General features: G+C 38.9%; 1 protein-coding gene across 1 annotated transcript; it reads right to left on the bottom strand.

Moving 5' to 3' along the window:
* On the bottom strand, positions 1–26361 carry carhsp1 (calcium regulated heat stable protein 1). Its single transcript, XM_053338457.1, has 5 exons — positions 26200–26361; positions 5825–6026; positions 4450–4558; positions 2776–2898; positions 1–892 (listed from the first exon to the last, which is right to left on the bottom strand). Exons 2-5 carry the CDS (start codon positions 5922–5924, stop codon positions 730–732), a joined length of 495 nt encoding a protein of 164 aa, XP_053194432.1. The 5' UTR covers positions 5925–6026; positions 26200–26361; the 3' UTR covers positions 1–729.
* Between the last annotated feature and the right edge of the window lie 478 nt (positions 26362–26839).

The raw sequence follows: 26839 nt of genomic DNA, 5'->3' as shown, positions 1-26839 counted from the left end.
ATGAAAATGCTTTAATTCACTCATATTGTCACCCAAACATGATCAAATACAGATGATAGATGATATAAGTAGGCACAAACAGAGCTGTAAGTTCTCTGGGTAGAAGTAGGCACACATTGTGTATACCTGAAAGATAACCCCATGGTGCAAAACAATGTAACATGGAGTGCCTGCAATGTGGGGGCGGAACTTTCCCTTCCTGCATGGTTTCTTCAACACTCCCCACATTACTTTGTTAATCTCAAAGGCTGCAAAGTGGAACTGAACATATTTATTGTAATGCAAAACTCTCCTGAACGCAAATTATTGCAACTGAAATGAATTACCTCACCAACGATGTATGATCAAATGTCAACGCAGGGTTTCTAAAAAAAAAAAATCAAAGCAAAGAAACCTAATGTTATAAGTCTATGATAAACATATTCCACTTTTAATCATAAGTCTAGTCATATACCAGTGAAAGCAACTGTATGATTTTACAAAATATAGTCGCCCATTTCCCATGAAGGACAGAGGAAGCCTCCAACCTTCTGATTCACACATCTACATCAGCCGAGTCTCTTCATGACGTATCCCAGCTGCCTCGGAGTGTTAAACCTGGTAACGATCCCTATTTTCCATCCACCCTTCCGTCCCCTCCCCATTTCTTCCATCTTTTCCCTTCCCCACCCGCTGGCTTCGTTGACCCCCCTGCCCCCTTTCATCCCCTTTCCTTGCGAGACTCCGCATTTAGCTGGTGATGACGTGTCCTGTCCAGGTCTCGTGTTTGGTTCCCGGTTTGAGATGGGTGATGGTCACCTCCACCGCCTGGATCTTCTCGTTTTTGGGAGGGATGGAGCACACCTTGTAGCTCACCTCGTCGCCTTCCACCGGCACGTACTCACCCTCAACGCTGAAAGAGAGTCAAAAGTTAAAAATGATTAAACAGAGGAAGTCTAGGTGTAGTTATGTATAGAACTGGCTCACTGTTTACTTGGTGTTGGTGTTGCTTGTTAACTGTGAGGTTGATATCTGGTCTATCTGTCTTCACCACATTAGAACCTGATGATACTGGATTTTAGGGGCCAATGCCGATACTGATATTAGGGCGCAAAAGAAATTCCGATATCGATCTATTGGCTGATAATGCTATGTACAGAATTTTACAGTCTAACAATAAACTTTATTGTATAAAATGACTGATGAAACAGTCACCACTGGTAATTAAATCATTATAATTAGCTATGAATACAAACTAACTAACTAACAGAACAAAAAAAAACATACATATATTAAACTATCAAAATCAAATATAGATAAAATGCTGCATGTATAACTTCAAAAATAAATGAATAAAACTATCGGCACATATCGGACAACATATTCACTGGTACAGATATATCTGTGACATCGGCTGTCCGATATATCAGTCAGGCTTTACAGGCACACATTCACAACCGAAACACATCACTGAACAGCCAATAAGACACACTTGAATTTCAAAAACAACACACTGTTCTGTTGTGCCTAACATGTTTTTTTGCAGTTTAACCGCAAGTAATTACACATGGAGAGGTCACTTTGTCTCACATGACCACCTCTGAGGTTAAAACACATCAAAACAGAACAGTACATCCATTTTATGTTGGCTAAATATGAAAATACATCTTTATTTCCCCTCTGTTCTGTCCTTTCTCTGTTTGTCACTACTTTTCATAAATGGTCTCCAGCATGGATAAAACTAAAAACACAGCACTCATGTTTTTTGGGGGTGTTGTGTGGCAAACTTAACCCTCATAAAATAGTGATGTCATCATCGTCTCAGTGTAGCAGCACAGTTTAACTGGAAGCTTTTACGAGCCAAAATGAAATCCAAGTTTTATACTTGTTAATTAGCTCCATTAGAAACAGAAAGTACAGAAACAGATGAGCTGCTTTAAAGGGGCATTCAACCAATTTTACGCAAGAAGTGTGACACAGAGGGAGCTTTTTAAAGGTTGAATATAAACAACCCCGATGATGTCATCCAAGTTATTTTTCCATTATTTCTCCATGAAACATGCTGTTCAGATGCATGATGGAAATTGGAGGGTCCAGCAGTGCTGGAGCTCGACCCACACGGGAGACTAAAAGTCAGGATATGCTGGCCTCTGCTGCTCCAGATGTGGGCTATAATTCACAATACAGCTGTTTGCCAAATGAAAGAGAGGGAGGAAGAAGCAATTATGTTTTGGCACTGTAGTTCTTTCCAGTTTTACCAAGATGAAGGATGAAAAGAGACTCTCAGAGGAAGAATTAGTGAATTATTTTATAGCATCCTGTTAGACTTTATACACTGTGCTGCACTGTTTTGTGTGTGTGTGTGTGTGCAGATGTTTAAGTGTGAGTGTGTGTAAACACGGCTGACGTCTCTGTATTTTAAGCCTGTGGGTGATAACAAAAGGCACTGTGGTGAAGGTCATCAGATATTCTGTTGTCCTCCTACACACTTCACCAGCTACTGCCGTCCCCGTGTGTCAATGTGTGTGTGTGTGTGTATGTGTGTGTGTGTGTGTGTATACTTTTCCCCCTACTCCTACACAGAGCCCTGTCATGGTTTGATATCAGTGATTAAAACCAAAACCGTACTCTCTCTCTCACTCACGCACACCCTTCATCACAGACTATGAGAAAAAGCAAACACTCACCGTCAAGTTTTACCCATAGAACAGCATCACTGAACCTTTGTGTGTGAGTGCGCACACACACACACACACACACACACACACACACACACACACACACACACACACTTACTCTGAGATGTGAACGAAGATGTCTTTGCTTCCGTCGGATGGCGTGATGAAGCCATGGCCTTTGGAGCGGGAGAAATATTTACACACCCCAATATACGTGGGACCCTCTGCTGCTCGAGCCGTCCTGCACAGTGGATGGAGGGAGAGGAAGAGAGACCAAACAAAATGTCAGTGATGAAGAGCGGCCAACCCAATAGAACTCCTGATCCACCACCACCAGTTACTGAAAATACAGCATTTTGATTGGCTGGCAGGTTCAATTTTGCTTTCTCTTCCTGTGATCACCCAAAACACTTGCAATGATTTGACTGTATACAAAAGAGATTTATAATGTAGGGTTTACATACAAAAGGAAGTTATCCCAATTTAAATACAATAATATGAACTATTAATCTATTCTTGTTGTAGGAGCCTAAATGCAATCTGTATATGTTTGATTTATTAGTATGCTATAATGTAAAACAGCTGATTTAAAAGAAATCAAAAGGAATATTTACACGTTGATGTCATTATAGTACATACTGTATTTGCAGTAATGTAAATGTTTATTGTTTAATTCTTTATACTTAAAATGTATGTGGATAGCTTAAAAACTTCATTTGTATTATATATAATGATTTTTGTTTGTATCAATAATAATTTTGGAAGAAGAACAATTGCTTTTTGTTTTAAAGTAAACTGAAAATGGTCCTGTGGATTTTTTTGATGTGGATTCAGAAGAATTGTTAGAGCGTTAAGCTAAGGCTTCATTCTTTCAAAACCAACATTAATGTCCCAGTGAATCACAGCAGTGTGACTGAAACCAAAGCAGCAAAATGGAATCCATCCAATATAAAGTCAACAATTTACACCTGTGCTCTTCCTGCTGTCACATGTAAAAATATCTTCTGTGAAAAAGGTCTATTACAGTATCTATTCTGAGGTCTATTACAGAATGTCAATCCATTAAATGGCTCAATGAAAAATGGTTGACATCACTTGATTTTTACTTTACCTACTGATTGGCCAGGTGTGTATATGTGTAGATATGTATGTGAATATGCAGAGCTCCAAGTCTTCCAATAACTCTTTTCTTACCATTCCTACCTCCTCCTTCATCATCTATCAACCACAACACAACAAATATTTTTACTTGGAATACTATATCAGGAGGAGATGAAAAAGGAGCTGTTCTAACATGTTGGGTGCTACATAGTTCACCTCTTGATCTGACGACAACAACAGAAGTTCTCAACATACTTAACTAAACTAACAGGCTTTGACGAGTTGTGCCTGTTGGGTCTTTTTGTCTCTGTAAGCTGATCAGGTTGCAGTGTTCAGCAGAGATCAGCAGAAACCGATCAGGACAAGTCCAACTTCAGTGGGAAGGTTTATGAGAGCTTCAGTTGTGCTTTTAACTTGAAATTCAACATGAGAATTTCAACCAGATAATATTAATCTTGCTCCACTGCATCAGAAGGACTTTTTATCCTGTGTGTCTACTTTTGGTGACAAATTTCAAACTTAGGACCAATTCATTCATTTGGGGGTAGGGTAAGTATCCAGGAAAAGAATACGTCTATGTAACTTCCTCAAAAGTGACCATGATCTGATATGTGTGTGTGTGTGAGTGTGAGTGTGTGTGTGTGTGTGTGTGTGTGTGTGTGTGTGAGTGTGTGTGTGTGTGTGTCCTTACGCTGAGCAGGTCCTGTTTCTGCGTGTGGGCAGTGGGCTGGGGATGAGGTAGCCTCTCATGGGGGAGGGGGAGCGGTCTCTGTGTCTATAGGCAGGAGGCCGCAGGGACTCTGATGGGACAAAACAGTGTGTTACAATGTGACAAATGACACAACAGACAGCCCTGCTAGTACAGTGTATGCCTAGACCAGTATATATGTGTATATATATATATATATATATATATATATACACACACATATATATATATATATTTTACATCATAATTGTCTTTGTTTAGTATAATATTTGTATTTAAGGAAATATATGATGACATAATATTGTGTTTTTCCCCTTTATTCTCTCTCAACAGAATTACGCCGTGCCAAAAACGAGGCTCAATACTTTCGTAAGTCTCATTATTCTGAAGTTACATCATGTAGAGACCAAAGATCATCATCATAAAATGTGTCAAAGCACACTCTCACGTCCTTTCACTTCCTTAAAACTGTGTGAAAGCCTTCATTAAAGTTGAGTTATTATGATTCATGCATCATGTATCAGTTACATCCTCTGGTTGTGACCACAGCGTGAGTGGGTGTATCATCAGCCGTGGCGACTCTGTATCACTGCAACCACAGCAGAGGCAGAAGCTGGTGTATTTAGTACTCTACGTCTACGCTATGATGCTGCTGCCATGGCTGCATAATTGTTATAATGACCACAGCTGTGACTCACTGCTTTTTAATGGGTGTGACACTACATGCAGGGGTTGAGCGAGTGCTGTGCTGGCTGTGTTGACCCCCTGAGGTGTATCATAATAAATATGTCATATCTGATAGAAGCACTGGATTCAAATCCTGAATTACAATCCTTTCTTGGTTAATGTTAATAGGAGTAGGGAATAGTATAGGCAAAGTATTGCTACTGCAGCCACAACTGTATCTGTAGCCGGAGCAATGACTGTGTCCACACAATCACAGCCACAGCCAGGCAGGGCAGCTGCTGTGGTGACAGCCAATGGATGTTTACTGTCAAGAGTTTAACCGTATCATGCATAGTGACAGATCAACTCTTCTCTCTGTATCTGCAGAGTGTTAACCTTATCTGGCAGTGTATTATAAATCTGTCAAGGACTGGACCAACACACTAACTGCTGCAGATGAAAGGGAGTGCAGAAATTATTGAGAGGTAACTCAGAAGCACTTCAGAAAAAAATGTTCCAAAAAATTGCTCATATTTAACATACCTACATACAGAAGAGTGGTATTGGTCTTTTCCTTGAGCTCTCAGTGGGAATGTGAATGTGAGAACATTGATCAAAATGCTGAACTATACCTTTAAAATGCTGTAAGCCAATCAGAGCACCTGTAAAAAAAAAAAAAAAGGGCTGTTACCTGTTGACAGTGGAGAAGTGGAAGGAGCTCGGGATCCCCCGGAGGTTAACGGAGGGGTAGTTGATCTTGCCCCGTGGATGGGCGTGGCCTGAGAGGACATGGTGGAAGAGGTGGAGTCGAAAGGGTGGAGAGGAGGGAGGGATAAAGCGGGGGCACCTGATAGGGGGGGAGCACAGCAGCACAGCAGAGGTTGTAAAAACACCTGGGGAGAGAAGGAGGACAGGGGAGAATTTGTTAAACACAATACACAAGAACACACACACACACACACACACACACACATCTACGAAACATGTTTGTTTTGCAGTCTCTCAAAGGGCATCATCCCTCCCTCGCCCATCAGTGACTTTTCTCAGAACCGTCGTTACTGTGGCAACGCCAATTTGAGGACAGGCCGACACCGCTGCTACTCGAGAAGAGAAGGTGAACAGTGCCCCTCATTCACCTCGGTCCCAAGCCTTACATCATGTGGCATTACATAAGCGGCTATGACAACCAATTAGAGGAAAGGGAGAAAAGAAAACCTCCATTGATTTGTCTCTTCCATTACTGCCATATTATTATTATTATTATTATTATTATGATAATAAGAGAGCTATGGAGAGAAAAAATAATAAGGGGAGGGTGGTGGTGGTGGTGGGGGGGGGGTACTAGATAAATATAATTAAGGGAAATGAGCACAGTGAGCTTTGGGACTGCAGGTTTCTATAACTGGATTTAAGACTATTGCAGATATGAGCTTGTGAGTTTATGTCCCCTATTGATGTGTATGCACAATACAAAAATTGACTGAGTGGCCCTTTAGTTTTTTACATTTAAAGACACTATGCATGCTGTGTACAGTTACTGTCTTTAAACCTGATGTATCCGTCGTTTTTTTAACGTTGAGCTTGAAGTGACGATAAAGTTTGCGCAGGAACATATTTATAAAGATTATTTCCTGAAAGAGAACTTCAGTAACTTCCAGTGGGTGCAGACGGGAAGGACAGAAAGCAGCGCTGACAAAAGATTCAGTCACGATAAAAAAGAATAAAAAGGCAGATGGCAGATCTAGCTCTATGGAATCTGTTTGTCATCCAAGGACGTGGATGAAGAAGTGAAGACTGAAGAAATGAAAACAAGTGCTGAGATGTTTCGCTGTAAAAAAAAACAAAACAAATCTGACAGGCCAAACAGAATTACTAGAAAATGAGAGATGATGGATGGATGATGACACAAACTCCTGCTCCGTCCTGTCTCCGTACGCAGGTCCTGCAGATGATTGGGTTTCATCTGGAGGTGTTGTAAGTACTTTCAGGTGAGGAGTTTTTCTAAGCTGTGTTTGTGTACTTACTGTGGAAGGTTAGCTCAGCACACACAGCACACACAGCATTTTACTGTTTCAAAGCACAGAGCGTCTGAACTGTCCTAACCCAATAGACATGAAGTTAATGTGATCACAGGCTCTCTGGACAGCACGCTTCCGGCTGGAGGATGAACCACGCACACACACACACGTTGTCCTAAGTCACTTTTGGGGACATTGCATAGACTTGTATTCATTTCCAGGACACGTACCCCAATTATAACCACTGTTTGCCAAAACCTAACCCTTACCTTCATCTTAACCACTGACTCAAATATTAGCATTTTCCCAACTGAGGACACAGCTTTTTGGACAAGCTGGCCCCAATTAACTGTCTTAAAGTGTGGTTCCCGAAAGTAACCTATGACAGACCAGACACACACACACACATTGCACACAACACAAAATCGGCCAACTGATGGGGATGTGACTCAACTGAAACACAGACTATAGATATTCTTTTTAAATTGGGCATGATGCTAAAATAATTGGAGGGTAAGTAAAAGAGGAGAGACAAAGAGAAAATAGCAGCAGGAAGGGAGAGAGGGAGTCTGGGGGGGGGGGGGGTGGAGAAAGGTGGCAGAAGATAAGCAGGAGATAATGCTCACAGAAAGTCTTGGAAAACATGATAAGGTGAGAGCAGATTTAGCCTGAGGTCTTACTCTTAACTGTATGCTACTTTTAAAAAAGGGACGATGGTGTAACTAACAATGAATTCTATACACTGCACTCTACATTACTGCTGACTTTATAGATTTTGTACCTGCTACTTTCAGCTTATCAGCAAAATTGTAGGAGAATCAACTTGAACCTTGCCAAAACTGAAAACTTGAGCTGTCTTTGAATATTTCATGGCATTTGTATTGAAGTTGTTGTTGTGTCATATTGCAGATGAAAGCAGTGTGAATGTTTGGACAAGAGATCAATGAGTAAAGAATGGCTGCATATAATGCATTATACTGTGTACTTAAATTCTTGGATGTCCAAGCATCCTTTGAATGCAACAAATGGGAATTTTAGAAAACAATTTCCTGCTGGCAACTGCACCACGACCACATTCACTTATTTTCCATTACTATATAATTAAACTATTATTTTCTCATTGAATTAGATCGTTTTCTCTGAAACATCAAAAAAGAATGAAAAATGGCCTAGAAATCAAGATGATGTATTTACATAATGTGTTTATCCAACACTCCAAATCCAAAGAAAGCATTTGCTGTCATATAAGGCAAGAAAAAGCAGCAAACTGTCACACTTGAGAATATAGAATGAGTGAACTTTTAACCTTTTTGCTTAAAAAATGATTTAAACTATTATGATAGTGCTTTGGACTAATGTCAAAGTCATGCAAAACTACCTATAGGGAAAAATAAGTCCAATTCCTACTTCCCTATAGCACAAATGACTATGTTGTTGACCATGCGTATGTTATGTGCTGTGTGTGGATCATTCAGCAAATACTGCAGTCCTTTCTCTCATTTTCTGGTCTGGACTGTGTTTTGGAACAAACCTCCTACTGTAGTTTCCACACTCTCAGTTTCCTTCCACCTGCTCAAACTCAATAAAGGATAATGAGGAAAAACATAGTGTTGCAGCATATTTGAGCTATAAACACTGCCCAAAAGGCAGAGCAAAGTTTTATTATGATGATATTCATAATGATTATATTAGCTTACTTTCTCCTCGCTGCTGGAGAAACATGTCACTTTGCTGTGTGTTTCCACTGCAGTAGGTGGAGGAGTATTGAAATGTTGTTGAAATTCTCCTTCTACTGTAACAATTACAGCTAGCTGCTATTAACGTCAGAAAAAGTGACATTATTTCATTGCTCTTTCAGTATTGTTGCCAAGACAAAGTGTTTTTCAAAGCCTAAAAGTTACGAGGTCTGTGAGGGTCTTTCAGCTGAATGCTAACACCAACATGCTAACATGGACAATGCTAACGTGCTGATATTAAGGATGCTAACGTGCTGATATTAAGGAGGTATACTGTTTTCTGTGTGCAACATCTTATGGTGCGTTCCAATTATACTCAGAAGTTGTAATTTCCAAGTTACCAGATGGAAATTTCAACTGGAATGCCCCTGAAGTCGGATTTCTGTCTCGGAAAGTCGAATGAACCTCACCAGCCCCTAACACAAGATCCAAGATGGCTGCCTCATGCAACAATGATGATAAAGTTGTAGTAATATCCTGTTTTTAGCAGTTTTGTCTTATTTATGTCTCATTGAATCAGTTGTACACACAGCACTGTCCAACTTCTATCTGTGGACATGTAGCAACGGTAATTGTATGTACAAAATTAAGCAAAATGCATTTTTATCAACTGGTATGCTATCAGTGCCTAACCTGGCTGGAACTGGCTTTCTGACTAAACTGGAATGATTCAAACTTGGGTGCAACGGGTTAGGGTTAGGGTCATTCCCAGCTCCGACTTCCAACTTCCGAGGAAAACAGAGCGCAGCACAACAACGACAATGCTAACATACTGATATTAAGGCAGTATACTGTTTCCCATGCTCACCATCTTAGTTGAGTGTACACTCATGCTATTAGTACACGCATGCTAATATTAGCATGCTAAAATACGCTAATTAGCACGCTAAAATACGCTAATTAGCACTAAGCGCAAAGTATACCTGAGCCTAATGGGCTGTTGATATTGTGATTAGTTTTGTTATTTGTAGAGCTGCAACAATTGTTCAATTTACTGATTTGTCTACTAGCACAAAATCAATCACCAACTATTGTGATAATCAATCAATTCTGTCCCAGCTTCTCAAATGTGACTATGTTCTGGTTTCTTTAGTCTTCTATGACAGTAAACACAATATCTTTGTGTTGGTTGGAGCAAAATAAGACATTTAAGGACGTCACTTTGGACTCTTGGAAACAGTGATATACATTTTTCATGTCATAAACCAAATATGACAAATGAAAGCTTTGACCAGATGATGGTGCTACATTAAAAGTCAGGACATCGCCAAAGTTACTACAATGAATCCTGAGGATGTTTCTGCACTACATGTCATAACAATTCATACATTAGCTGTTGAGACATCTCACTCAAAACCACAAATCTGATTCTCGTGTTGGAGCTTGGAGAAAAGTCGAGGGATCACCAAAATCAGTGTCTGTACAAGATTTGATGCCAATCCTTCCAGCAGATGTTGGCCGACACCGCAATATAAAGTCTAACAATGCAGGACAGCACACAATACAGTTTACTGTGGCTCGAAAGACTATCCTGTAACTGAAAGCCTAAAAGAACAAACATCTATCGGCTCAAGTGTCTTTGAGAAAATTAGATTTAGTGGTTCATATATCCAAAATATTTGCTTTAACACAGAGGAAAAGAGGATTTGATAAGAGGAAGCAGCTTGCAGCGAGGTGTCAAAGTAACATGCACAAACATGCCGAAATAATGCTGAGTCACTAGAAGTGTAAAATGAAAGATGAGGGAAAAGAGGGGGAGATAAAAGAGGAGGGGTGTGAGAAGCTGAAGATATGGACAGAGAGACTATAAAGGAGGGCAGATGTGATAAACATGCCTGTGTGTGTTTGTGGAAGTAAAAGATGTATATCCATATGTACACACAGGCAGAGCAGCTTTGCCATAGGCACAAACATACACATACTAAACACACACAATAATCTCTAGGAATCTTCAAACCGCAATTGCTCTGTTGATGCAAGAATTGTGGTTTAATTCTCTTGGGTATAACATAATAGAACACACTGTAGAACTTATACAAATAGATAGATATATAGATTGTCTAATTCTCTTGGGTAGAACAATGTAAAACAATAACCTCAAATGTCTTGTTTTGTCCCAACCAACAGTTCACAACACAAAGATGTTCAGTTTATGGTCACAAAACACTAAAGAAACCAGATATATTCACATTAAAGAATCTGGAACCAGAGAATTTTGGCATTTCTTAAAATTGATATGACTCAAAATCAAATTTTAATTATGAAAATAGTTAATAATTGAAAAAATCAATTAGAAAAAATCTAAAAAAAAAACCTAACCTTGAATCCTCATGTACAAAGTAGACTAATTATTCATTTTTTGAGTCACAAAATGCAAAAAATAAAATTTCCCTGCAAAAAGGAATAAACATCCTACAACTTGTGTGCCACCAGAATCTGTTAGAAGTCTTTAAAAACCCCTAAAATGGAAATGTTAAGTCAGACCAGATTTGATTAATTTAAACACCTTATGACGATCTGGGTACTGATAGATTACACACTTTCCATTTCTGTCTCTGTACCAGTGATACACAAACACAGTCATGAACTTCCTTCATGAAACTGCTCTTGTTGCATAAACGGATGTCAAGACAATCTAGCGGAAGGCAGAGGACAGGTAGACAAGAGGAGACAACTGGTGAATTAAAGATGACAAACACAAACAGAGATATGATTCGTGGTTAGTAAATTAAATAACATTTATGCCTCGGCTTTGATTTAATAACTTCATGTTCCATTTCATAAATGTTGATATTATCTCTAAGTCAAACAATAAGAAAAATGCAATGTGATTATTAGATAAAAATATTATGTGACAAGACCATGAGAATGTAGTGCTTTGATCAGCCTAATGTCAGAATGGTACGATGCTGATGTTTAGCTGGTATAATGTTAACAAGGTTATACATCTGTGTTAAGCATGTTGGCATGGTTACGTTTGCTAATAAGTATTTTTAAAAAACAATGGAAAAAGCCTTCACCCTCTGGGGACCATGACAGTCTGAACTGTGTGTACAAAGTTTCATGGCAATCTAGAGTTTCCAGTGGTGGTGAGATATTTCAGTCTGGATCAAAGCGGTGGACTGACTGACTGACTGACTGACTGACCAACCAGTCCACCAACAGGCCCAGAGCCATGTATGGCTGAAAAAAGTAGCTCTAGGAAAAAAAATCAGGCTGGAGCTGTTTGACTGCTTGTGCTGTAATGTTAGTTGTAGAATACTGAAGAACTATTAAGAGTGGATCTGGGGCTTTGGCAACCACCGAAAAAAATGATTATTTTCTTTTTATTTCCTTTTATATAAACACAGCATTGGCGTCTTTTCATACACACATATGCAGAGTCCTGTTTCCATCACTTCAGAGGACATTACATTGACTTAAATTTGTTTCCTGGAGACATATTCTAACTACCACCTCAACTTAAAAAAAGCCTATATGTAATGATTTACCCATAAGGTAGGCAGGTCCCAACAACATGACTGTGTAAACAGATTTATGTCCCCATAACATAAGGAATACCTGAATTACACATACATACACACACTCGATTATACTTGTGTCCTATGGAATTTTCCATGATACTGCTCTCTGTCCACCAATCCACCCAGAGACCTTGCTGATGCAGCAAATACCAGACCAGTGGGGCACAACACACACGCGCATATATACATGCACACATCAGCTCTCAACACACACACACACACACACAGCTTTGCTGAAGCAATACATTACTCATGAGGCCATTGTTCCGATTGTACTGCACGGCCACAGTCAGGATAACACGTTTTATAAATCTACTGTATTCACTGGTGTAGAGTTGAGCCTTACACCCAATGCAACATTAAATCCATTCCTCTAAAGCTAGAATCACAGAAGAATTAACCTCAACTTTATAGTGGTTGTCATCGACATGCTAAAATTATGTTACCACTTTGTACTACAGAGTTATGAGGTAATAAAATTCTGCCTTGTTGGTTTATTTGCTGTCCTGAACACACAGAGACTGGTGAGAATTTACTTCCACCGAATTCCCATGTGTTCAACGCTAATGAGCTAAAGTTAGCATGCTTAGTGCTAAACAAGGAAGGTTAATATGGTTAACATTATACCTCCATGTTAGCTTTGTCATCAAATTAGCACACTGACATTAGCATTAAGCTTAAACCTTGTTATAGCCTCCGAGACTTGATAGCATGGCTTTATATTACAGTTGCAACTAACGATTACTTTCATTATTGATTAATCAGCTGAGTTTTCACTTAATTAATCATTCAGTCTATGAAGTAAAGTAAGTAAATATAAAAATATAAAATTCTTCAAGTTGCTTGTTTAGTCTAAGAGTCTAAAATGTTAAGATATTCTATTAAGTAATTTATGAAAAGGAAAAACTGCAGATATTCAGCTTGCAACTCATGCTTATGTTAGCCTATGCTTTGTCAGGTGGCATCTCTTGAAAAAAAAAAAGAGTTCTCATTAAAACTAGCCTGATCTATAAACTTGTGTGATCACAGAACAAAAGGGGTAAAAAAAAAAAAAAAAGTGTGAAAATTCAACTCACAAAAAGCTTTTATGGCAATGTCCATTCATGAAGGAATGTCACCTGACCACATATATTATCAAACTGCTTTTTATCCATTGAAGGAAGAAGAAGGGAAAAACACACAATAGTCACATCACAGCCATCATCACTGCTGACAATCAAACTGAAAATGCTAGTAGATGCACAACAGGCTATCCAAATGTGCTGAGAGTATTTCATCAGGTCAAACCAACACAGAGAACAGACTAGCAAAGAAGTGAATGTGTTTAAGTGGTGAGAAAAAAAAAGCAGAAATAGAGCAGACAGGGTGACCTTAAAAAGGAACTGAAATTTTTGACAAGATCAATGTCTTTTTCATCTCTTCCCTCTATCTCTTCACCTCCTCCTCAAGTGTCTTTCATTCTCTGTCTGCTGTCTCTCTCAGTATTTCTCACGTTTCCCCAGTTTCCTTCTCCCACCGTGAGAAAACAGAATGGCAATGAAATGTCAACAAGGATGAGATAACACAAAGGCAACACAAGAAAAGAAAGCTGAATATGAACAATGGAATTAAGAGAGGGTTAGTGGAAAGTCTCCAATAATTACATGTTGGTGGAACTCTCCCCTGTAGTGGAAGAGTTTTACTGTGAGCAAAAACTTTCTCCAGGTAACTTTCTTTGTTTCTAAAACTCAAGGTTAAATTATTGTTAAGTATGTCTTAAAGGCTGCACGTAGCAGTGAGATGTAATTGTTTAAAGATGTCAGAAAAGAAAAGTCTTTATCTTAGTGGCAGGTGGTAAAGTACCACAAATAGATACATATATAACGATTATTTGTTACTAAATAACTACCAAGCAGAACTATCATGTTAGCTTACACTTAGGTTAGATATTAGCAAGCTAACTTAAGTGTAAGCTAACTTGTTTAGATCATAAACTGTATAAAAGAAATGGATGTAATATCCGTGACGTCACCCATTGGTTTGTAGACTGCTGCTCGGAGGCCAATAGTTTCGACTCTAGGCAGCACCATCTTGAAAATTTCAGGTGCATGCCGGGAAAAAAAGAACATGGATTCTAATATGGGCATGAGGCGGAGTCATGGGCGGAGCTAACGGCAGAGCGGGGAGGTTACGAGGGCTGGATCTGGAGGACATTGGTCAATCAACCACGACGTAGCCATGCCCCAATGCATACCCTGCTTTATCGTCAAATATAAAATCAGGGAGGCCAAAATTTCACAAATGAACATCATACTGCATTGAGGAAGGCTTTAAACTAGCGATTGAGACCATAAACACATTTTGAAAACGTTTACTGAGGTTAGAAATTAAGTGAGAAATTGGTGAATTGTCCATTGACTTGTATAGAGATGGAAGTCCTTTTGAACACAAAACGGTCGCACCCTGGTGGCCTTTTGATAGAATGCAGTTCTAAGTTACTTCCGCGTTGGCCTCATTTCAGAGGACCGGAACACCCCGCCTGGTTTAGATTGAAAAGTGGAAGAGAAGAAATATATGGTTGACACATCTGACCTGACATTTTACATTACAGTTCACGGAAAAGAACACACTAACCCTAAAATGACAAAACATTCTGCCAACATTAAACTAAATGACCAAATACTGTTGGTTAGTTTAGCGTAAGTGGATATTTACTTCTAACTGTAAAAACAGATAAAGGATCCATTTGATAGCTTATTGCAGTAAAAATGTTTCTGTGCAGTCTCAGATATTATAAAATATAGAAATATACCTGCTTTAATAGCTAAAATGTGAGGGAAAGATGGTTCTTAAAAGTAACAATTGAAGAATTGATGCTACTAAAACATCTGTAACTAACTACCTGAGTTGCTTTGCTCAGCACAAAGACAGCTAGTGGTGTTATCATTTTTGGTCAAGGGAGAGAATTTAAAGCCTTCTTAACTGACGATCGCCATTCAAAGCTGTGTTCTTTGTTGAGTAGTTGGAGAAAAAAGTAGAATATGGACAGATGTTGTTAGGTGCTTCAGGCATGTTATTGAAGAGCTTTATGCGCTGACACAATGAATGAGAGAAGCTGCTTTAGAGGATTTATGCAGAACGTGTTGAGAGCACTGAAGGGAGGAAGCATTAACCTTAAACACAGACAGCCTATTATATTACGCTCTTTGTGTGCTTGGAAGTCAGTGTGGGTGGGTGTGTGTATGGTTGTGTGCAAGGCCAAATGTGTTGTGTGTGTGTGTGTGTGTGTGTGTGTTTGAAGTGGTCCTTATCCTACAATTTCATGACTCACCCATCAATGTGCGTCAGTGCATCATCTCCCATATTTCAATAATGCACACATTCATGACAGCTGAATGTACATCAGCATTCATACCAGGAGACTCCTCCTCTGGACCTGAGGTGAGGAGCACTGGTGTCATAGAACAAATAAATGGGGATCGAATTGACATCTTACTTATTTTTCATGTGACGTGTTACAAGCGTCATCAACTGTCTTCCACTGAACTATTATCCACTTCAGTCAGTCACTGATACACAAGACTGCATCCTCTTTATTGATGTAAAATATCTTTAATACGCTGATGCTAAGCAGGTGCAATGTTTATCATGTTCACCAGCTTAATTTAGCATGTTAGAATGCTAACATTGGCAAACATTTGCTAATTGGCCTTAGACAAAATACAATTGAGGATGATGAGAATATATTTGATTTTCAATTTTAGTCAGTTATAAAATAAAGAATTGGACAAGTTGAAATTTTGACCTGATGATGATGCTAGATGAAAAGTTGAGGCATCACTAAAATGACAACAATTCATCCAGAGGGGAGCATGAATGTTTACACCAGGGCTATATCCAAAATCACTCATTCACTACTCCCTATATAATAGACAATGAATAGTTTCCTAAATAGTTAGCAGCAAAAAAGATTTTGGACATTAATTAATTGTTGCCATTTTGTATCACCACCATCAGCTGTTGAGGTGTTGGTAGGTGTCATGTCTTTAAAATGTGGAGCATTGCATTGTGGGATTTTTAGCAGAAAGTAGTGTACATGGACATGGACACTACTTTTTTCGTTCCATAGTGAAATATTTAAGAACTCTATATAGTGGTAAATAGGGAGTAATTTTGGACACAGCCCAGGTTTCATGCCAATACATCTAATAGCTTTAGAGAAATCTTAGGGACATAGAGATTCATCCTCTGGGGACCATGAATGTCTGGTCAAAATTCTATGGCAACCCATACAATGAAGCCTTGATTTCGGGACAGCTAGAAGGCATTTGTCAGTAGATTTCAGTGTGGCTAGATGACACAATCATTCAGAAATATGAAAAGTGGAGCCGGCCCGTGTAGTGCTCTGCAGGTAACTGCATTGTATGGGTAACCAAAGGGCTTGAAAACCTATTTTCACAATCTGTTTCTTATTATAAATGATGGGGTCCTGTGTGAACACATAAAAATACACCAAAGTTAGAACTCTTTTGGATAGTTCACATGAATGATTTCTGGTGTTGTGTTTGTTCTCACTGGTTTGAAGCATTGGAATCAAACATCTGAATCAAAACCTAATGACAGTTACACTAATGACGTCACACTGATGAATAATAACTAAGCATGTTTTTTTCAGATATTTAAATGCTTCCTGTTTTTCCATCAATATACTTTAAATTATTTTTAAACAAACTATTTTAAATCAAGTTCCATGAGCGTTAAGTGCTTGGTCTGTGTGATCTGTGGATGGTGGATTTATCTCATACATAAAAATCAAAAGGGGTAGTTCATTTGAATTTGGGATGTTTTATTCATATGAATGTAAAGTAAATGAGGAGTCAAAGCCTTTGATCAAATTACTTTTACCTCATCTTTTGTTATTAACCTTTGAGTTCATGGAAATTAAACCCCCTTTCACCCTATTTAACACAAAGCAAAAAAATAATTAATGTTTTGACACACACAAGCCCCTCAACACACTGGCCTTCAACCAGTTCGGTGTCTTAAAGCTGAAATTCATAATAGCCGTCCATTATCAGCTACATCCTGTTTTAATCCTGTCTTTCTGCATAACACTATTGGTGGAGCATTGTAAAATATTATGCAGTTACCCTCCATACCATTATTGAACAATTATTTACAGCCTTGTTGGGAGCAACGTCATTTAATAATAGTTTACTTTAGATACCTGCAAAGACAAAATGAGATGTAACATGCATGATATGAGATGCATGCACTGTATATTTTAAATTTTCTCCTTCTACTGTCATCCATCTTTTCCTTTTCTTAATTCTGACAGTTCCACCCTCTCCTCAGGGTGTCACAACTAAAGTTGATGATCACCACTTCCTGGTTTCAGTGGGGAAAGGGAAGCTGCCACTTCTTTTCCTGTGCAATCATTAGAGAAGGGAAATGGTGTGGGTGTGATTTGGCGGTTTTGGAGCCACTGCAGGATTTTTTTTAGTCTTCGGTCTGTTTTACAGGATCACCACTTTGGTCCATAGTCAGAATATCTATTACTAACTATTGGATGGATAATGATTGCGGGATGAATCCTACTGACTTTCCTTCTAGCGCCACAACAAAGCTGACAACATCTTGACAATATCTGGACAACTACTTAATGTAATGCTGTAAAATGAACCACAGATTCTAAAAAGGTCCCTTCTGGATAAATTCTAATGACTTGCAGCATCATATTGGTTAAAATAGATGCTGATGTGGCTGTAGATGCTTAATCTTGTTATAGGATTATTGTATTGCTGCTGGCAAAGTGGCTTCCAAAAAAAGAAAAAAAAAAAAGGTCTTGGGTAGTGTGGAAGTGGTTTGATAACTATTAAGCTTCAGAGGAAAAGAGCAGAGGTGCCATATGACACATAGGCTACAAATGCCGTAATGTAGGAATCAAATTGACCATGCTACAAGATGTGATTCAACTTAGGTGCCAATGACAGGACGCTTCTCTGCGTTATACTGCTATGAAGGGGAAAAAAATAAAAATTTGGGTTTTTACAAGTTGGTAGTAGTTTAGGCAAATGGTTAAATTATTCATGCTCAGGTGGGGATGTTTGAGGAAAAACCAAAAGAAAGTCAAGCAGAGGACCGAAGCTGACACCAGACTGAAATTCAAGTGAAAATTATAATAAGAAAAGATTGAGGTACTTTGATGGCAAAAATTGAAATTGAAGTCATTCATTTCAATAAGTCTACTTGCTGGAAGAAATACAGGCTTCTCCGTAGTAGCAACCACTCAGCTGTGGTCATGAAAGGGTGTGTGTCTGGTGTTTTACAGGATTGCGTCTATCATAATATTACACTGCATTACATGGTGAAACTGAGGCAGTTACAGAGCCGTTAAAAGCACTACATGCACTACACCCGACAAACGAGGCAGCATTACGCTTGAGATGAGACCACTCAACCTGAAAATGACAAGAAAATTCCATCTTCTGTCCCGCTTCCACTGCAATCCCATCAATCTGTAAGTTTCACTGTGGCTAATTTGTATTCAAATTTTTATGAACCCATTTTCCCATATCCATATTTTCCACATCACCTGTAGTTTAGTTACATTTTACATACAGGTGGAAAAGCAATGTGGAAAACCTTTTAAACTTTATCACATCCTCTTTTTATTAAAATTGCAACATTTCCACCTCAGCCAGGCACTTTTTGCAATAATTCTCCTTTCACCAAAACAATTAAGTATATTCTTTTTCATTCTCAAAATTATCATTGAGTAAGCACAAAAGGTTGTTTCCTTGTATTCCAACAGATAGCATTCCTAAAATTAATTGTCCTGATCTGTTACATGTACTTTCAACTAGGCTATTATTTCTCTCTTTACTAACAATAATGAGGAACTAATTAAGTAAGTTAACACATTACACCCAAGCATTTTGGATTTGACATAATACAGGTTAAATATGGGTGATAAAGTTTGCTTAGGCTAATAGTTAGTTTGCTAACAGTAACAATAACGTTAGCTTGACAAGCACATGTGAACCTGGTGGTCTGTGGGAAGAAGGACCACATAGAAATAATTGGAGAGTGAAATTGAGAACACAGAGCTGAGGCAAAGAAAGAGGGGAAGACAGAGAGAAAAGATGAGAAAGAGGGAAAGAGATAGAGAGAGTCCCTTCATTCTTACTCAATGGTGTGCTTGTTACAGCAGCATCAACAACCGAGCTTCCCATCAGGCACTGGATCACAATGACTCCTTTCTTCTCCTCCATATTGCGTTGGCCAAAAATGAGACAAGATACAAGTGGTTTGGAAAGTGCAATTTAGTTGTTGTTTTTTTAAAGCATAAAGGGCTTAAAACACAGACTTGTACAGTACCACCTTTAAACTCAACTGACCAAAAATTAAGAAATTCAAAGTGTCCCTATGTCAATTTAACCTTTCACTTTAAAAAACGTGCTTTACTGCATTTCACAATTGCCAAAAAAAAAAAAGATGGGTTGTGAAATATTTGATTTTACTCCATCTGGACTCAAGTCTGTGTCAGGGTGACCTGTTATAGTTGCTGGTGGGGATAATGGAATAAGTACGTGATGGACACAACCAGCAATTTAACCACCAACTGTTCCTCAAGCAATTCTGTGAAAGTCATTCAGAACTCAGAAAGGTGTAAAAAAAAAAGTGAACTAGGATTACTTCTGGCCCTTTTGTATTGAACATTTTTATCTTCGTAACCTTACAACTAATGTAAAATCTGATGCAAACTGGCAGGGAAATTAGTGTTCACAGTCAGGGGGGTGACTCATCCTGTGGACCGAACTGAACTATGACCACTTCCTATGATAGCCTACATCAACAAATGTTAGACCACTTTCATTACACACCTTTGGTGTATGTATGCTGAAAAAAACCTTCAACCCAAATGTAAGCCACAGTTCATATGCTGTGCACCCATCACTGCAGAGACTGAGGACAAAGAGCAAAAACTTTAAAAGGATTTATTTTATCTGGCCACCATACAAAAATGTCATCATCAACTTCAAGCATCGAACAGATTTAGAAAAGCATTAGGTCACCACCGAATAAAAGCTTTCTCTAAACTGACCGGATGTTGCTGTTGTTCAGGACATTGTTTGGATTTCAGACACAAGTTCTGATTAGTCACTTCTTGAAGACTTTTTGCTGGTAACTGTACTAACTCCAATGCTGTGCTCAAATCATATACTCCTGTTACTACACTTCTGTATTGTTCACTATGTACACTATGTACTTACTTGTGTAGTGAACATTTTGACAGGTTGGTGTTGTCTCAAATCAAACACCGTCATCTAGCACTCGCAACTAGCTAGTTAGCAAGCTAGCACGAGAAAGTTAACATTAGCATTCGCATTAGCATGTGTTGTACCAAATTATTACAGATTCAAAATATTAAGTACAAGTACAGAAGTGTGAGATTTGAGACACAGCACAAGATATCAACTACGATACTGTGTAGCATCTCAGTTCACTGGGATAAGATGCTTTTAGTAAAAACTTTGGTCCAACATCAACTGGCTTGTTGTGTGTACTGGTCTGTACTGTGCTTGCTACAGCAAACAAATACAATGATCTCCCACACAGCCCACATATAAACTATGAAATCTGATCTTGTGTGTGTCCTGTATGATCTTGCACTATCAGGAGCACCATCACCCTGGCTCAATTCTCGGGAAACTACATGTAGATATATTTGCACGTCTTTTCCTCGCAATGTAATTCAACACCTCTATTGGTACAGCAACACACCTCAGGGCGACAAGTCAGAAGTTTTGCTCATAAGCGAGATGTCACACTTGACAAATGTGGCAGGAGCTTAAAGGTAAAAATAAATGAGTTCCTGTGGATAACTACAGTGTCTCAACTGAAGACACAGCTGCTGACCTAAATTCCTGTTCCAACTGTGTCTGCTATTAGGTCTACGGGAAAAGAAAAAATTCTTTATGGAGCATTTCGGAAATGTGGAGTAATCACATGACACGATGTGGCCAGTGGAGGATACACTTTAATGTTGATAGTGGAAATAACTTAGATAAAGCTGATTTTGTTGGCTGTGATGGTTGGGGACTGGTTTGACACTGTAATTGGAGATGTGTGAAAGTCTATGAGAAGTTAGATAAAAGACACAACTGGTGTGTTTTACTCTTTAAAAAGGTGCAGTGTGTAGAATTTAGTGGCATCTAGCACTGAGGTAGCAGATTGCAATCGAATACCCCTCCCCATCTCCTTTGAATCATCATTGTAATGTTGCTACAATACACGGAAGCTGTAAAATTCCCCCAAAAATGTGAAAGTCCCTCTCTAGAGACTTTGTTTGGTTTGTCCATTCTGTGGAAGAGTACCCACTCCCTATGTAAATATAAAGGGTTCATTCATAGGTAACAAAAACATAATTCTTGTTTCCAGGTATACACTAATAAAAAACATACTTATAAATATATTATTCTGCCTAGTCCTTTCTGCCAGAGATCACTACATTCTATACACTGCACCTTTAAAAAGGAGGCAAACTGTAAATGCCAAATACACAGCTGTGCATCCTATTAACCAAAATAATATTTACTGTCCAATGAAAGCTAAAATGAATAAGTCTCCAAAGTTATTTATGAGGACAGATGAGCAGGGTTCTTTTTTACTTGTAGGGAAAACAACAGTGTACTTTGTGTCTCACTGCAGAAACTGTTCTCTCACTGCATAAATCAGTCCAAATGCTGGGAAAGAAGAGAAGAAGTCTCCAGGCTTCAGCATCATATATGAGTAATGCACTTAGTAGTTTAATAACATGGCAGAGAGTGTGGGAGATATGTGATTACTGACCAGCTATATGATTTTCTGCAGTACAATGACACTAAAAAAGAACCCAGAAATGTCAACGAGGTGCTTCACTGAAAACAAAGAGAACTGTCAGAGAGTTATGACTTTACAATACCGGTTGAGCACAACTTGACCTCGCTTGTCGATGATCCGTAGTTACGCATGTTCCCTGAAGTATAACCTTGAGCGATGTGGTGATAAGCACAGATACGCCTCCAAGAGCCATTCTATTCATATTTCAGTCAGTGAGAGTGGGATTTGCCACTAAGGCAAACAGCAGGTAATGAACGTGTGCAGATGTCCACACACAGAGTTTACAGAGGTGAGTGAAGGTTAACAGGCCACAATAACTCACTCATTTTTATCTTTACACATTTATTCTTTAAACTGCCATTTCAATTTTGTTATGAGCCAAGAACACCCAGGCTTTTACAATCAAACACTCATGTGCTTTTATCCATCGTTGCTTTTAGAGCTGATTAATTGATTGACAGAAAATTCATTGGGCACTATTTTACTAATAATTTAGGTCATTTTTAAAGCAAAAACTGTTTAACATTACCTTGTAACACATTCAACAGTGTGCCGTTTGCTTGTCTCTGGTTCACATTATAAATGGAAAGTTTTCTGGCAAATCGAGTCATTTAAAGACATGATCTTGGACTCTTAACTCCAATTAAGTAAAATCTTTATACAGCAGCATTCAATTATATTTTAATAATTATGCTTCGACCTCTGTGGCAACTGCATCAAAAAGAAATGATTTAGGAGTGGATGAATTTGACTAAACTTCATTCAGCACCTTTGAGATGAACTGAAACTGACTGCCAGTCATGTCGACATAAGTGCTTACTAATGGTCTTGTGGCGGAATGGGAGTGAATCCCTGGTTTAGAAATACAATCCAAGAATAATTAGACAAATATTCAGATGTCCTGTCCACATGCTTTAGTCTCTTCCTCGCTCTGCCTTATTTATTCATTAAACCTCTTTGCCTACCTGTTCAGTTGTTTATGCTGGAACTTCTCCTCCGACTCAGCAGCTCTCTGTCAAACATTTCTCACCTCTCCCCCTCCCCCTCCCCCTCAAACCACGGTGGCTCTATCATTATCACTGTTTTATTGCCTACAGCCAGTGCTCACAAGGGACTATTACAGCAGGATCATATTGCACAAAACCATGCAAGGCCTTCGAAACAAGCTCAGTCTCTACAATGCACAGCTGTAAAGAGGCACGGCCATATAAAAATGTAAAAAGCGTAGCGTGCCTTTAAAGTGGCAGAACAGCACAGTTGACAGCACAACATATGACCTGAAAACAAGCGTTTATGATGGAATGGACAAATAGGAAGACGTGGTTGCTGTGTGCTCGTGGTCTTGTGATGATTCCTTTGCCTCACCTGATTTTCTGCTGAGTCATGACGGCTGCATGATCCATCATCAATTAGTCTGCAATTAATTGAATGCTTTCTGTATTTACTCGTTGGCAAAATATGAGGAAAAAATACCATGTAGAAAAATGCCACCTAAAAAAACCTGCAAGATAGACAAACTGCAGTGCATTATATGGCCACAAACTGTGGTTCCCAACCTAGGGTTGGAGGACCCCAAAATGTCTGCAAGATAAACTTTTGGGATTGCAAGATGATTGACAGGACAGGAAAAGTGAAAATAAATATATTTTACTACACAGTGTCACGTTAATCTTTCAAAATGTTTTTGTAATCATTGACCCATTTCATGACTTCAGGACACATATGGAGGAAGGGATAACTCTGTAGTTTTAAGGGGGTCATAATAAGCCCAAAAGGTTTGGAAACACTAGTCTGAACTGTATTTTCCTACATGTCCCAGAATGTATTTCACCTGCCTCTGCCAGTTTTTGTCATTCACTGGAACTGACATCTCATCCTGTTTTATAGGATTAAAGAATTTCTCCCTGCGTGATTCTTCAGTGCTGAAATGGGTAAACCTGGACAGAAGTCCTTGCTCTTATCCGTTTCTTTTTTTTGGGATGCAATGATCTGTCATGGTTGAAAACCAGGTGACTCTCTGATAATATCTCCAATTGTCATTTTTTACTTTTTGCACAAGGAGTAAAATATCTCAAATGTAGAGTCAAATTATTACAATATGCACAAAAAGGTTATTTTTAGTCCAAAAGTGACAAAGTTGGTAGTATACATTAGCTGTTTTGTGTCACAACAGTCCTGTTAACTGTGAGGTGATTAGTTACACTACATGTATGTATTATGAAAAACTCAACACTGGACACAAAGATGGCACTCAATCATATGAAAGTTGCTCAGTGAAGCAAAAAAAAAAAAGCTGTAAAGAAATGACCCAGATGCTGATCACAGAGCACACACTGCACACTCATTTTCCAATGACTGTGTATGCAAAAAAGGCTTTTTGGACCAGTGTGCATCACATGACAGATCTAGAATCTTGTAATTATTAGCCACTATATTCATTTGCTGCAGTTTACAGGGCTGTGTTGACTTCAGGTGGCGAGCTGTTCCTGGCTGTCATGTAGTGAAGGACTCACTGTAAATGACTCTAATTACTATCAATTGTGTTCACAAGAGCTGAAGTGCTGGACATCAACTGAACACTTTCTACATAGTGTGACCCTACTCACTGGGTCGGCTAGCCAGTAGCAGTCTGCACATAATCAGGTTTATGTCTTGCAAACAAATGACAGCAAATGACTTTCCTCTGTGTGTGTGCTGAGACTCATTATTAAACTGGATGTGATACTGACAGTGAGTAGCTGTGTGGCATAACAAGAGAAATATCTCAGAATGATACACAGGGGGTTTTGCTTCTCCTTCGTTAAAATGATGATTCATTAGTCATTTCTGGAGATTTTTTAAAATGTATTATTAGGCATTTGCTGCTCTGATAACTGTCATGATATGCTCTGTTTTTTTTAAATTTCTCTCATATAAAATTGAGTGTTTCACTGTTTGATGTCATGTGTCTACATTTGAGAAGTTACAACACATAACAGCAAAATGGACCAAGGCCATGTGCGTCTATTAGAGTAAAACATCCACTGAATACCTGCATGGAAATATAAGTGTAGCTTTTATAAGACATAAAAGGAGACTTCACTTATAGTCTCATAAATACCCCAGAGCAAGCTGAAACATGCAGATCTGATTATGTATTCTGACTGGTAAAGCAGTCAGTGTGTAGATCTGAGAAACAACCATTATTGCCAACCACATCCTGAGTAAAGCGGTGTCACCACCCTTCATTAGAAATCCGGGAGTTTGTTTTTCCTTTTCCTTTACAAGACACACACAAAACAAACTGACTGACACTCATTGACACTCATCCCTTTTGCCCACCACATCAGCTGATGTTTCTTTGTTTCAACCAACAACAGGCCTGAATCAGGACTCAAACAAACACACACACACACACACACACACACACACACACACACACACACACACACACTTTGGGCAACATATCCCACAGCTCTTAGCGCCCACAGAAGCTCATCTCCCAGCACCTCATTAAGTCAGAATGAGAGGTCTGTGCTTTGAAATCAGTGAATGAACGCTCTCCTCTCTCCTCCTCCCTCTGTCACTTGTGTGAAGAGGTAATTGGATGACACAGAGTATACACGCACATATTCTCTATGTGTGTATGTGTGTTTGTGTGTGGTGTTGTTGTTGTTGTTGTTGGCTGGTGTCCCCTTTGCTTTCTCGCCCCCTCCTCCAAAAGGAAATGAACGCCAGGAAAAGACAATTTGCAATGGAAAGAAACGAATATGGAACTCACTTAACTTCTAAGTATTAAGTTGAAAAAGACAAAACAAGTGATAACCTCGCTTCCTACTTTTGCCACAGAGTAGACTATATTGTATCTCTTGACTGAAGGTGACTTCTCCTCCAAATTGACGACTGCTTATAAAATAAAATAGCTTAGGTGCAGCACACACTCACCTTTCCGTTTACTTCACACTGCAGGATGCTGTGGCGCCAAAGAAAACGCGTCCAACCAGACAAAAAAAAAATCAAACTTTTAAGCGAAGTTTTTGTAGCGTTTTGTTTCTTCCTCCGCAGTTCACGACGTGACAGGTATAATGTTCAGTGTCCAAGAGTGAAAGCGGTGTAAGTACTATCTCTCTCTCCCTCCCTCCCTCTCTCTCTGTTTCTGAATGGGCGTGCCTGATTAAACAGTGACGTCTTCCATTATCTTGTTACCGTAATGGACGCCACAGTGCTCCCTCAAAAAACACGATGTACCGTAAATATAAACCGCAGACTCCTTTACAACCATAATTGCTGGCAGTTGGATGCTGAATGATTTTATGGAAGCCCACTTCTGGTATGAAAGAAAAATGGAGGATGTTGACTAAATAAATAAATAAATAGATAAATAACATGACTAAAAATGTAGCATACAGCCATGGATAGCAGCTTTTAGATGCTGTACTTTGAGCTTAAAGTATTAAAGTCAGCATGCTAGCATGTTCCTTCATATGACAATGCTAGGCAGGTTTAGCAGGTATAATGTTTACCATGTTCATCTTTGTTTAGAGTGTTAGCATGCTGAAATATTTTAATTAGAACTAAACAAAGT

This window comes from Scomber japonicus, chromosome 18 (assembly GCF_027409825.1).
Source record: "Scomber japonicus isolate fScoJap1 chromosome 18, fScoJap1.pri, whole genome shotgun sequence".
Classification (NCBI taxonomy): Eukaryota; Metazoa; Chordata; class Actinopteri; order Scombriformes; family Scombridae; genus Scomber; species Scomber japonicus.
This window is presented reverse-complemented; position numbering and strand designations above follow the sequence as displayed.